The sequence below is a fragment of the Odocoileus virginianus genome, chromosome 5 (genome assembly GCF_023699985.2).
Source record: "Odocoileus virginianus isolate 20LAN1187 ecotype Illinois chromosome 5, Ovbor_1.2, whole genome shotgun sequence".
NCBI lineage: Eukaryota > Metazoa > Chordata > Mammalia > Artiodactyla > Cervidae > Odocoileus > Odocoileus virginianus.
This window is the reverse complement of record NC_069678.1, coordinates 23,207,023-23,219,264: the sequence shown is the minus strand read 5'-3', so window position 1 is coordinate 23,219,264 and position 12,242 is coordinate 23,207,023. Positions and strand designations below refer to the sequence as shown.

General features: G+C 41.6%; 1 protein-coding gene across 1 annotated transcript in view; it reads left to right on the top strand.

Moving 5' to 3' along the window:
• ALDH9A1 (aldehyde dehydrogenase 9 family member A1) overlaps nt 1-12,242 on the top strand; it is a 29,826-nt gene extending 17,584 nt beyond the window's left edge. Inside the window, exons 7-11 of the mRNA XM_070467713.1 lie at nt 837-1,025; nt 1,257-1,344; nt 6,014-6,155; nt 9,690-9,802; nt 11,493-12,242. Coding sequence (XP_070323814.1) covers nt 837-1,025; nt 1,257-1,344; nt 6,014-6,155; nt 9,690-9,802; nt 11,493-11,587 — 627 coding nt within the window. The 3' untranslated portion in view covers nt 11,588-12,242. The remainder of the gene's footprint in view (nt 1-836; nt 1,026-1,256; nt 1,345-6,013; nt 6,156-9,689; nt 9,803-11,492) is intronic.

The following is a 12,242-nucleotide window of genomic DNA, read 5'->3' as shown; positions in this document are numbered from 1 at the left end:
GGACCACCAGGGAATTCCTCATTATTTGTGATTTTAGAGACAAACATTGACTATGAAATGCTCTAGATTTTTATTAGACTCTAAATAGTAGAGATATGGGATCTCAGTTCTTAGTTCCCTCTACTCTTAACCTCCTGTTCTCAAAATATACAACCAAATTGAGCACCTGAGATGAGAAAATAGGAGAAGTCTTATGAATCATGTAGATCTCTTAATTGTCTTAAGGAAATTTAAACAGAAACAAAGGCTTAACTTTTATTTCAATGGGCAGAGAGTTTGTGTGTAGGGTGGTCTCCCTTCAATTACATGTGTGATCCTGTTCAGTATGGTGATAATTTTTTAGAAATGGAACTAACTTTTAAAGACAGTATACTGTTTCTTTTATTTTAATTTCTTTTTTTTTTTTTTTTTGGCTGCACAGGATCTTAGCTGCAGCATGTGGGATCTAGTTCCCCGACCAGGGATTGAACCTATGCCCCCTGAATTGGGATCACAGAGTCTTAACCACTGGACCACCAGGAAGTCCCCTGTTTCTTTTAAATTTAAAGCTGCTGGATTTTTTTCCCTTTTCCTTTTTTCCCCCTTTGTGCTGCGCTCAATCATGTCTGACTCTTTGTGACCCCGTGGACTGTAGCCTTCCAGTCTCCTTTGCCCATGGGACTTCCCAGGCAAGAATCCTGGAGTGAGTTGCCATTTCCTCCTCCAGGAGATCTTCCCGGCCCAGGGACTGAACCCATGTCTCCTGTGTCTCCTGCACTGCATCCAGACTCTTTACTGCTGAGCCACTGGGGAAGTTCTTTACCCCTCACTCACATGTAATTGGTGTCTGTTTTTAGGTTTGTTGTAATGGCACAAGGGTGTTTGTGCAAAAGGACATTCTTGACCAATTTACAGAGGAAGTGGTGAAACAGACCCAAAGGATAAAAATTGGAGACCCACTTCTGGAAGATACAAGGATGGGTCCCCTCATCAACCGGCCACACCTGGAGCGAGTCCTTGGGTTTGTGAAGGTGGCGAAGGAGCAGGTAAGAAACAAGTAGAGACGTGATGAGATGAGGGGAAGGGCAGTTACTCCTGGGTTACTTGCTCTGTGCCCTCTCCTGTGGTCATGTCCCTTTGGGAGCCGTATCCTGCACTGTACTTGCCGTAGAGTGACTAAGTGTGCATTTGTTCAGGACACAGGTAGCATTTCCAGAATGCCTATTGAGGCTGTATGTTTACCATAAAGTATGCATTCTTCTTTTCTTTTTTGGCAGGGTGCTAAAGTGTTATGTGGTGGAGACATCTTTGTACCTGAAGATCCCAAATTAAAGGATGGATATTACATGACACCTTGTGTGTTAAGTATGTCCTTTTCTTGTTTGCTTTTAAACAGTTTGACTTAAATGTTAGATAGAAAAAAAAATATTTATAAACTGTATATATGGTGTAAGGCAAGGGTTGGGAAACTGTGTGTCCCCACTACTCAGATGTAAGAAGTAAAAGTTCTCTGTTACCTTGGAAGCCTCCTGTTTGCCCCTCCTCTTCTTGGATGATGTTATCAGTTACCAAGGACTTAACTAGATACACACCTTTTGTTCTAGAATCAAGGCGCTGCAAAAGATGAAAATTCACGTTTGATTAAAACTTAAGTAATGAATTTCTTTTCTCAAGAAACTTGGTAAAGAGTGTGCTTACTTTGAACTTTTAGATCATCAATATAATAAAGAGTGTGCTTACTTTTAGATCATCAATATAATAAAACCAATTTGTTAGACAGTATACTAATATTAAAACTTAAATGGTATAATAATTTTTAGCATTTCCTTGTAGTCTGAACAATCTCTGGTTTGGACAATCAAGTGTATGGTCATCCTTATCCATCCTTATCCATCTCCTTCCCTCCTGCCTACGGGTGACACTGTTTTAGACATTGCTGTTGTTAGTATCTACTATAAAAATATTGCCAGTCTTCTTGGCTTTAAAAAAACTATATACAGATGGAATAATGCTATATAATTCCTTACACCTTATCTTGAAGATAGATTCAGCTGATTTTTGTCCTTGAGGCTGATAGTGGTGCCACTTTTCAACTTTTAGCCCTTGCTAGAAAAACAACTTCTGAGGTTTAAAGGCTGTGAATTTAGCATCCATACCATGAATTAGCTTGTAGCTGTTAAAGAAGAGGGAAAACTTACAATATGCTTTTAAATAGAAAATATAGGTTAAACAATAGTGTATATGGTATTATCCCAAATCTGAAAAACCAAATATGTGCATGGGACAGAGAAGGAATAGAAAATATGCATCATAATATTGATAATGGATTTATTTCTCTAGATGCTTGGAGTAAAGGTGATTTTTGTTAAACTTTATGCATTGCTGAATATTACAGATTTTCTATAGATTATGTTTATTTATTTATTTTTAGTTGGAGGATAATTGCTTTACAACGTTGTGTTGATTTCTGCTACACAGTGTGAATCAGCTATAAGTAGAGATATATCCGCTCCCTCTTGAGCCTCCTCCCCACATGCCCCCCTCCCACCCGTCTTGGTCATCACGGAGCACCGAGCTCCCCTCCCTGGGTTATATAGCAGCTTCCCTCTCACTGTCTGTTTTACACGTGGCGTATCAACACTAGTCTCTCAATTCGTCTCACCCTCTCCTTCCTCCCGACCCTCGCACTGTGTCCGCAAGTCTGTATTTTGAAGATGACTGCCTCTGTTCCTGCCCTGCAGATAGGTTCCTCAGTACCTTTTCTAGATTCCAGAAATATGCATTAATACATGATATTTGTTTTTCTCTTTCTGACTTCACTCTGTGTAACAAGTTCGAGGTTGATCCATCTCACTACAACAGACTCAAATTGAGAATGTGTATTTTGCAATTAGGAAAACAATTTTTTTTTTTAAAGCTGGGAACCTATGCAAAGAACAGGGAGCAAACTACCTTCACTTCATCCTAGTGATTTTGAAAGCCTGATTTGTGGTCCACAGTATCAGTGTCGCTTGGAAAACTGGTAAAGAGGCAGATTTCTGGTCTCTGCCCTAGGCCCCCAGATGTGACTCTGAGGGGCTGGAACCCCAAGACCTGCGTCTTGGGAGAATGGATACATGTACATGTATGGCTGAGTCCTTTGACTCTCCACCTGGAACTGCACTGCATTGTTAATTGGCTATTCTCCAGTACAAAATAAAAAGTCAGTTTGTTTTTATGCACATTAAAGTTTGAGACTGACTGCAGAGGCTCGATCTTTATTTATTTATTTATTTTTCTTTTTTTTTAATTAGTTGGAGGCTAATTACTTTACAATATTGTAGTGGTTTTTGTCATACATTGACATGAATCAGCCATGGATTTACATGTGTTCCCCATCCCGATCCCCGCTCCCACCTCCCTCTCCACCCGATCCCTCTGGGTCTTCCCAGTGCACCAGGCCCGAGCACTTGTCTCATGCATCCAACCTGGGCTGGTGATCTGTTTCACCCTAGATAATATACATGTTTCAATGCTGTTCTCTTGAAACATCCCACCCTCACCTTCTCCCACAGAGTCCAAAAGTCTGTTCTGTACATCTGTGTCTCTTTTTCTGTTTTGAATATAGGGTTATCGTTACCATCTTTCTAAATTCCATATATATGTGTTAGTATACTATAATGGTCTTTATCTTTCTGGCTTACTTCACTCTGTATAATGGGCTCCAGTTTCATCCATCTCATTAGAACTGATTCAAATGAATTCTTTTTAATGGCTGAGTAATATTCCATGGTGTATATGTACCACAGCTTCCTCATCCATTCGTCTGCTGATGGGCATCTAGGTTGCTTCCATGTCCTGGCTATTATAAACAGTGCTGCAATGAACATTGGGGTGCACGTGTCTCTTTCAGATCTGGTATCCTTGGTGTGTATGCCCAGAAGTGGGATTGCTGGGTCATATGGCAGTTCTGTTTCCAGTTTTTAAAGAAATCTCCACACTGTTTTCCATAGCGGCCGAACTAGTTTGCATTCCCACCGACAGTGTAAGAGGGTTCCCTTTTCTCCACACCCTCTCCAGCATTTATTGCTTGTAGACTTTTGGATAGCAGCCATCCTGACTGGCGTGTAGTGGTACCTCATTGAGGTTTTGATTTGCATTTCTCTGATAATGAGTGATGTTGAGCATCTTTTCATATGTTTGTTAGCCATCTGTATGTCTTCTTTGGAGAAATGTCTGTTTAGTTCTTTGGCCCATTTTTTGATTGGGTCATTTATTTTTCTGGAATTGAGCTGGAGGAGTTGCTTGTATATTTTTGAGATTAATCCTTTGTCTGTTTCTTCCTTTGCTATTATTTTCTCCCAATCTGAGGGCTGTCTTTTCACCTTGCTTATAGTTTCCTTTGTTGTGCAAAAGCTTTTAAATTTCTTTAGGGAGGCTCGATCTTTAGCTTCGTTTACCAGATTTGGGGCTGAAGTGTGGTGCACGAACCGCTCCTTTTCTCATATTTGAGCTGCGGCTTTACCCCGCATTCCTGACTCTAGTGCAGGACATCCTGCCCACAGCACCGTGCTCCGTTATCAGCCTGCGTACGGCAACCTGTGTTCTGGGACAGTTGGGTGATGAACTGTCTTGAATCATTTAATATTCTGACAGTTTCCCTAAAAATGATACATGGATTAGCAGTTTTCAGAGATTTAGATCATAATAAACTATCCTTAATCACCACCTAAAATTATTTAATATACCTTTCTAGGTAGTTTAGGTGTCCCCAGAGTACACTGTAACATACAGAGGGACAAAGAGCTGTTTTTACTTTGTGTATACAAGCTCTGATCTATCTCTTAGGAGATTTTAGAGTCCTCATCTTTGTAGATACGTGAATAGTTGGTTTTTAGCTTTGGCTGGTGTGAAGCTGGTATTTATAGTAGGGCTCTAAGGCTGTTTTTCTGCCTCAGCATTTACATATATCACACAGCCTTACGGACGCATGTCTCACTCCTTGCAGTGGTCACCAGCACTGAGATGAGCTGTCTTTCAGCCACAGTGAGATAAAAAGACCATTTTCTTGAAGTTCACTGGGGTTCAATACTGCACATCTAAATAAATGAGCTTCTTCAGGTATACATGTATATTTTAGAAAGTCAAGTGTGAATTTAATCATTTTAGGGAATTAATCACCTAAGTACATTTTCATATTAACACCCATTCAGTTATTTCTGTTTATGTTTTTACATTGTATTTTCTTTTTAAAAATACTGTTTCTCCTTCTACTATCACAGTTATTAAGAAAATGTGAAAAAGTGTAAAAAATATTAATCTTGCATGACATTTTAACAGAAATTGGGATGATGTGTACAGTTTGTATTTTTTTCAGTGACTATTCATCATAAGCATTTGCTTATTAAATTTTCTTCAAAAACATTACTTTTCGAGGCTTCACAGAAGTTCATCATTGGGGTGTGTTTTGTTCACATGACCATCCCATCTATTTTGGATACCTTGTTTGTTGCTTCTAGTTTTCATTGTCACAGGAGTGTTGTGATGGAAGTCCTTGTACAGATATCCTTGTCCACCTCATTATCTATGTCCTTGAAAACTGAAAGTGTTAGTTGCTCAGCTGTGTGTGACCCTGAGACACCGTGAACTATAGCCCGCCAGGCTCCTCTGTCCGTGGAATTTTCCAGGCAACGATACTGGAGTGGGGAGCCATTCCCTTCTCCAGGGGACCATCCCGACCCAGGGATTTAACTCAGCTCTCCTGTGTTGCAGGCAGATTCTTTACCATCTGAGCCACCAGGGAAGCCCTAACTATGTCCTTATGATGAATGTTTAAAAAAAGTAGATTTAGAATGAGCACAAAGGCCATGACTCCTTAGTATGTAGTGTTCTTCATCATGCAGGAAGGATGCTCTGATTTATAATTACACTGGAAATGTTGCATTGAAATTTCTCTAAAGCTGTGTATTTCACTGTTTACTATGAACAAGGAATTTTAACATGCCAGAATGATAATTCCTTCACTGATGTTTGGTTTTTAAAATAATGTTTGCAGCTAATTGCCGAGATGACATGACCTGTGTGAAGGAAGAAATCTTTGGACCAGTTATGTCCATTTTATCATTTGACACTGAAGCTGAGGTTCTGGAAAGAGCCAATGACACCACTTTTGGACTCGCTGCTGGTGTCTTCACCAGGTAGGTGGGAAGGACACTCCAAGTAGCTTTGAGGAAATGGGGCTGCTGTATCTTCTTAGATATTTAATTTATCTTATTCCTTCACTGGAGTTTGCCCTCATTGCATTCTCATCAGCGTTTTCTGTTTGCTTCAGGTGAAGTCAGAAAATGCCAAAGTTGCATCATAGCCAGAACCCTACTGTTGAGTTTAAATTAAGCTATTAGCTTTATTGATAAAAATCCTGTTCTTTTTTTCATTCACTCATTGAATAAATATTTTAAGTTTCTGATCTATGTAAAGCATCATGTTAGGTCCCTATTAAAAAATACATGTTAAGGAATTTAGAAACCTGTAAGCATATAAATACTGGCACTAGTTTTCAAAGACATGATTTTTAATAGCTTTATAGTAGTCCCTAAATCGGGATGCATTATAACACATGTGGGCCTTCTATTGTGTATTTAGGGTGCTGTTTCCAATTTTAGCTATTTTAAGTAATGTGATTACTATCTTAGTACATAAACTTAAACCGCTGAAAAGCAAAAAGCGATTTGGGACTAAAATTTCTTTGAAAATGATTGCAGGTTGTTTGATTATATACAAACTCTGATTTGTCTTTGGCAATAGTAGGCAGTTTTCTATGATTGCTCTACAATTGGGAATATGCTGTTTCTTTAGTGATATACAAGTTTGGTTTTTTGGGTTTTTTTTATAGTTTTGTGGTGAGGAACTTGGGGAAGACGACCCAAGTCTCCCTTGAGGACCTGACGTAATAGCTTCTATTTGAGTTGTGAAGGAAGGAAAGGGGAGCTCCTTTTTTGTTGTTTCTGATAGACTTAATTTTTTTAGAGCAGATTTAGAGTCAGTGCAAAATTGAGTGGAAAGTGCAGAGATTTCCCAGTCTCTCCACCCCAACATGTGCATAGCCTCCCCGTGATCAACATCGCCCACCAGATGGCACAGTTGTTAGAACTGGTGAGCCTCCATGAACGCGTCATTATCGCCCAAAGGCCAGGGTTCACGTGAGGGCTCATTCCTGGTGTGCGGTCTGTGCATTTGGACACACGAGTGACACGGGCCCAGTGCTGTCGTGTCAGAAAAAGTAGTCTCACTGTCCTAAAAGCCCTCTCTGAGGAGCGGCTTTTGTTGATGTGAGGAGACGGTGGATTGTGTTTCTCCTGCTACTTTGCTTCACCACCAAAATACAAAGGCCAGTTACAGAGGACGGTAACTCCTTTTTAAAAAAAAAAACAAAAAAAAACACCTTTCTTAGGATAATTCACCTACCAAATAATTCACTCATCTAAAGTGTACAACTCAGTAGTTTTTAGTGTATTTATAGATTGTAGAACTGTCGTTATAATCTAATTTTAGAACTTTTTTGTCATCCCAAGAACATTAACAGCTACTCTGCATTCTCCCTTCCCCCCACCCCTGGCAACCGCTTATCTACTTTCTGTCTTTATAGATTTGCATATTTTGAAAATTCTACATAAATGAAATCATACAGTATGTGACCTTTCATAACTAGCTTCTTTCACTTAGTCCATTTACTAGCCTCTTTTCAAAGTTCATTTATGTTGTAGTCTGTATCACTACTTGATTCCTTTCTGCTACTGTGTGTGTGTGTGTGAAAGTCAGTCAGTTATGTGACTCTTTGCAACCCGAAGGACTGTAGCCCACCAGGCTTCTCTCTCCATGTGATTCTCCAGGCAAAAATACTGGCGTGGGTTGCCATGCCCTTCTCCAAGGGATCTTCCCAACCCAGGGGTCAAACCCAGGTCTCCCACATTGCAGGAGGATTCTTTACCATCTGAGCCACTAGGGAAGCCCTTTTCTATACTGAGTAATATTCTGTTGTAATATATCACATTTTGTTTATTCATTTACATTTTGATAGACATTGGGCTATTTCTACTTTTCGGCTATTATGAATAATGCTCCAATGAGCATTTATATATGAGTCTTTGTGTGAAAATTTCTTTGTGTGTATGTTTCATTTCTGCTTGGTATAAACCCAGGAGCAGAACTGCTGGATCATATGGAAAAGTGAAGAGGAACTAAAAAGCCTCTTGATGAAAGTGAAAGAGGAGAGTGAAAAAGTTGGCTTAAAGCTCAACATTCAGAAAACTAAGATCATGGCATCTGGTCCCATCACTTCATGGGAAATAGATGGGGAAACAGTGGAAACAGTGACTGACTTTATTTTTTTGGGCTCCAAAATCACTGCAGATAGTGATTGCAGCCATGAAATTAAAAGACGCTTACTCCCTGGAAGGAAAGTTATTACGAACCTAGATAGTATATTAAAAAGCAGAGACATTACTTTGCCAACAAAGGTCCGTCTAGTCAAGGCTATGGTTTTTCCAGTGGTCATGTACGGATGTGAGAGTTGGATGGTAAAGAAAGCTGAGCATGAAGAATTGATTCTTTTGAACTGTGGTGTTGGAGAAGACTCTTGAGAGACCCTTGGACTGCAAGGAGATCCAACCAGTCTATCCTGAAGGAGATCAGTCCTGGGTGTTCATTGGAAGGACTGATGCTGAAGCTGAAACTCCAATACTTTGGCCACCTAATGCGAAGAGTTAACTCATTGGAAAAGACCCTGATGGTGGGAGGGATTGGGGGCAGGAGGAGAAGGGGACGACAGAGGATGAGATGGCTGGATGGCATCACTGACTCGGTGGACATGGGTTTGGGTGGACTCCGGGAGCTGGTGATGGACAGGGAGGGCTGGCATGCTGTGATTCATGGGGTCACAAAGAGTCGGACATGACTGAGACGGAACTGAACTGATGGAAACTCTCTGTTTAACTTTTTGAGGAAATGCCAAACTGTTTTCCAAAGTGGCAGCAGTACTTTACATTCCCATCAGCAATGTTTAAGGATTCTAGTTTCTCCACATCCTCACTAGCAACTGTTATTATCGGTTCTTTTGATTTTAGCCATCCTAGTGGGTATGTAGCAGTGTCTTTGTGGTTTTGATTTGCATTTCTGTGAGTTGTCTTTTTCCTTTTCTGATAATCTCACTTGCAGCACAAAATTTAAAAATTTTTATAGATAAAAATTATTCTATTTTTTTTTAATGTTACTTTTGGTGTCATGTCTAAGAAGGTTGTGTCTAACAGAAGGTCATGGAGATTTATTCCTGTTTTCTTTGAAGAGTTTTATGGTTTTCAGTCTGATATTTTAGTCAAGTGATCCATTTGAGTTAATTTTTGTGCATTGTGTGAGAAAAGGGCTGGCTCTTCCTTCATTCCTTTGCCTGTGGACATCGGGTTGTTCCAGCAGTGTTTGCTGAAAAGACCATTTTCCCGCCTTGAATTGTTTTAGCACCCTTGTTGCTGCTGCATATTTTATAGATGCTTCTGGATGAGACTACAAAATTCAAATTCTTACCTATTTTGCCTGGATGGTATGAGATTTTAAAACACATTGTGAAGAAACAAGAATTTGGCAATGTTTTCAAACTCTTAGGAGTGACCGTCTCACTTTCCTGTTAAAGTCGTAGCAAAAGAGACCATGATTCACCAGCGCCATTTCTTTCTCCCCAGGGACATCCAGCGCGCCCACAGGGTGGTGGCTGAGCTGCAGGCTGGAATGTGCTTCATTAACAACTATAACGTCAGTCCAGTGGAGTTGCCCTTTGGTGGATATAAGAAGTCAGGTGAGGAGCTGGGGATTGTGAGAAATTCATGTCTCTGGAGATACTGGTCATAATAGATCAGGTTCCTAAACTTGTATCTGTGTCAGCATTACCAGAATGTATATGAATTCCTCGTCCTCCCCAGGCCCACTGTATCCGTGAGAGTGGGAGCCGAGCATCTGTATGTTTTCCAGAAGTCCTCCAGAAGGTTCTGAGGTATAGGTTGGCTTGTGAACAGTGGGATTACTTTTTCCTCACAGTCTATAATTGCTGTGAGCATAAAACCACCCCATGATGTCCTAACCATAGCAAGTTTATAATGGTCTGTTAGGAGATTTGAGGCATCAGGAACACAGCCATTACTTTGAGGTTCTTTCTTTGGCATTTATTGCTAATTTCACCAGTTTTGTGAATTGGGCTTCCCTGGTGGCTCAAATGGTAAAGAATCTGCCTGCAGTGCAGGAGACCCGGGTTTAATCGCTAGGTCAGCAGGATCCCCTGGAGAAGGGAATGGCTACCACTCCAGAATTCTTGCCTGGAGAATTCCATGGACAGAGGAGCTTGGTGGGCTACAGTCCATGGGAAGCTAAGAGTTGGACGTGACTGAGCGACTAACACTGACTATGAAAATCGCTTTAGACTTTGTAGACGTACCTTCCTAAGAGTCTGACCCCTAGTCTCGTGGCAGGAACTTATAGCCGTCCCAGTGTTGGCAAACACATAAATACCAACGAATAATGGTGAGATGGTGGGTGTTAGTTTGACGGTTTTATTTGGTATTGTGTTTGGTATCATCCTGGCATTCTCTAGTCATACATCTCTAGATTCTTGTCCCTGTGGGGTTACCGAGAGAAGCTGTCACACAGACTCAAATGCAGGATAGAAATCAGGACTCTGTTCTGTTCATTCTTAACCCCCACTGTGTTTGGAATCTGCAGCTTTGGCCTCAGTGCCCATGGATAGTCCTACATGAGGTGAGAGAACAGAAAGCTGGCCTGATGCGCCCAGTGACCTCCATGCTGAGAGGAGTTGAAAAGGAACAAAAGCCAGAGAAGGCCCTAGCAGGCTTTTGAGTCTGTCACCTTTGGAATGGTGCCCTGGAGATATGCAGTTTTGGAGACTGGGCCTAGGCCTTAGGATGCAGAGCCTGCCTCAGCCTGCGGCAGGAGCACAAGGAAGGCTGTCCTTTTAGCACGTAACCTCATCCACTAGTGATTGGGTGATGTCTTGGCTTTGAGTAACCTGAGGGCCTACAGGGTCCACTCCCCACGTGAGTGGGCAAGTGTAAACAGTTGTTGCTCCTAAAGATTCAATGTAAGAGGAGGTTACTAAGCGTATCATGCAGAGTTAGGTTTTAAGTTAGCACTGACTTTTAAAGGCCTCAGGTTGATAATTGTAGAGAATGCTCTAATGTTTGAGGAGGAAGCCTGAACATTTTAGACCTTAGCCCAGAAGAGTAAATACTGGAAGTTAAGGTTCACACTGGTAAGAAATGAAACCTGAGTATTTCCCCATCCCTGTCCTTGAAGGCCAGGGGGTCACTTGCCCCACATCTGGCTCCACAGTCACAGCATGCAGGGGATGCCTGGATCCCAGGACTTGTTGACGCTGTGCTCTTCCCCAGCCCTGGGAGCAGACCCTACCTGTCTCTGCAGGCCACTGTGGCTGGATCCCAGCAATGGTGCACCCTCACCCTGTCTCTTTCTTTCAGGATTTGGCAGAGAGAATGGCCGGGTGACAATTGAATACTATTCACAGCTGAAGACTGTGTGTGTGGAGATGGGTGACGTGGAGTCTGCTTTTTGAACACATGCAGTGACACCAGTGAATAAAGAGAGCCAGCTGTCATGACTCGGGCGGTGCAGCTGCCTGCTGGTTCAGATCCAGAATATTGGTCATTCAGGATAAGAAAATGGTTCAGTGATGCTCTTCATGGCTCAGTCAGTTTCCTAAGTGAAAATGTACTTAAAGTGTCTTTTATATACTAATTAAGAAAGCTTGATTTTCCTCAAAGCAAATTTCTCTAAATAATCTTTGACACTCACTGACAACTTTCCCTAGAACAGGGGGAGGACCAGGATTGTTCATCTTCCATGGCGCCCACCCACTCATGGGTTCATTTTAGCATGCTTTAAAGAATACTTGCCTTTAGAGGCTCCTGGGCATATCAGAAGAGATTCCTGCTCCTTTGCATTTTTAAGTCCATGGTCCTGTGTCATTCCGCTGAGAAGGCCGATAATTGGGGGAGCGGGCTTGGCTAACAGGCGGGTCAGTTGGGCGTGGACGCTGATTGGCCAGAGCCAGCACTGTGGTGGGGGTGGGGGTGGTGGGTGTGGGGGAATCAGCTCCAATCCTTGACTTACAGGCTGCTCTCTTATGATGGAAGGGTTTCCTTTTAAATGTACAGATCCTTTGCATGCCACTGCAGTATACTGAAACTAAATAAATCACACCGACGGTC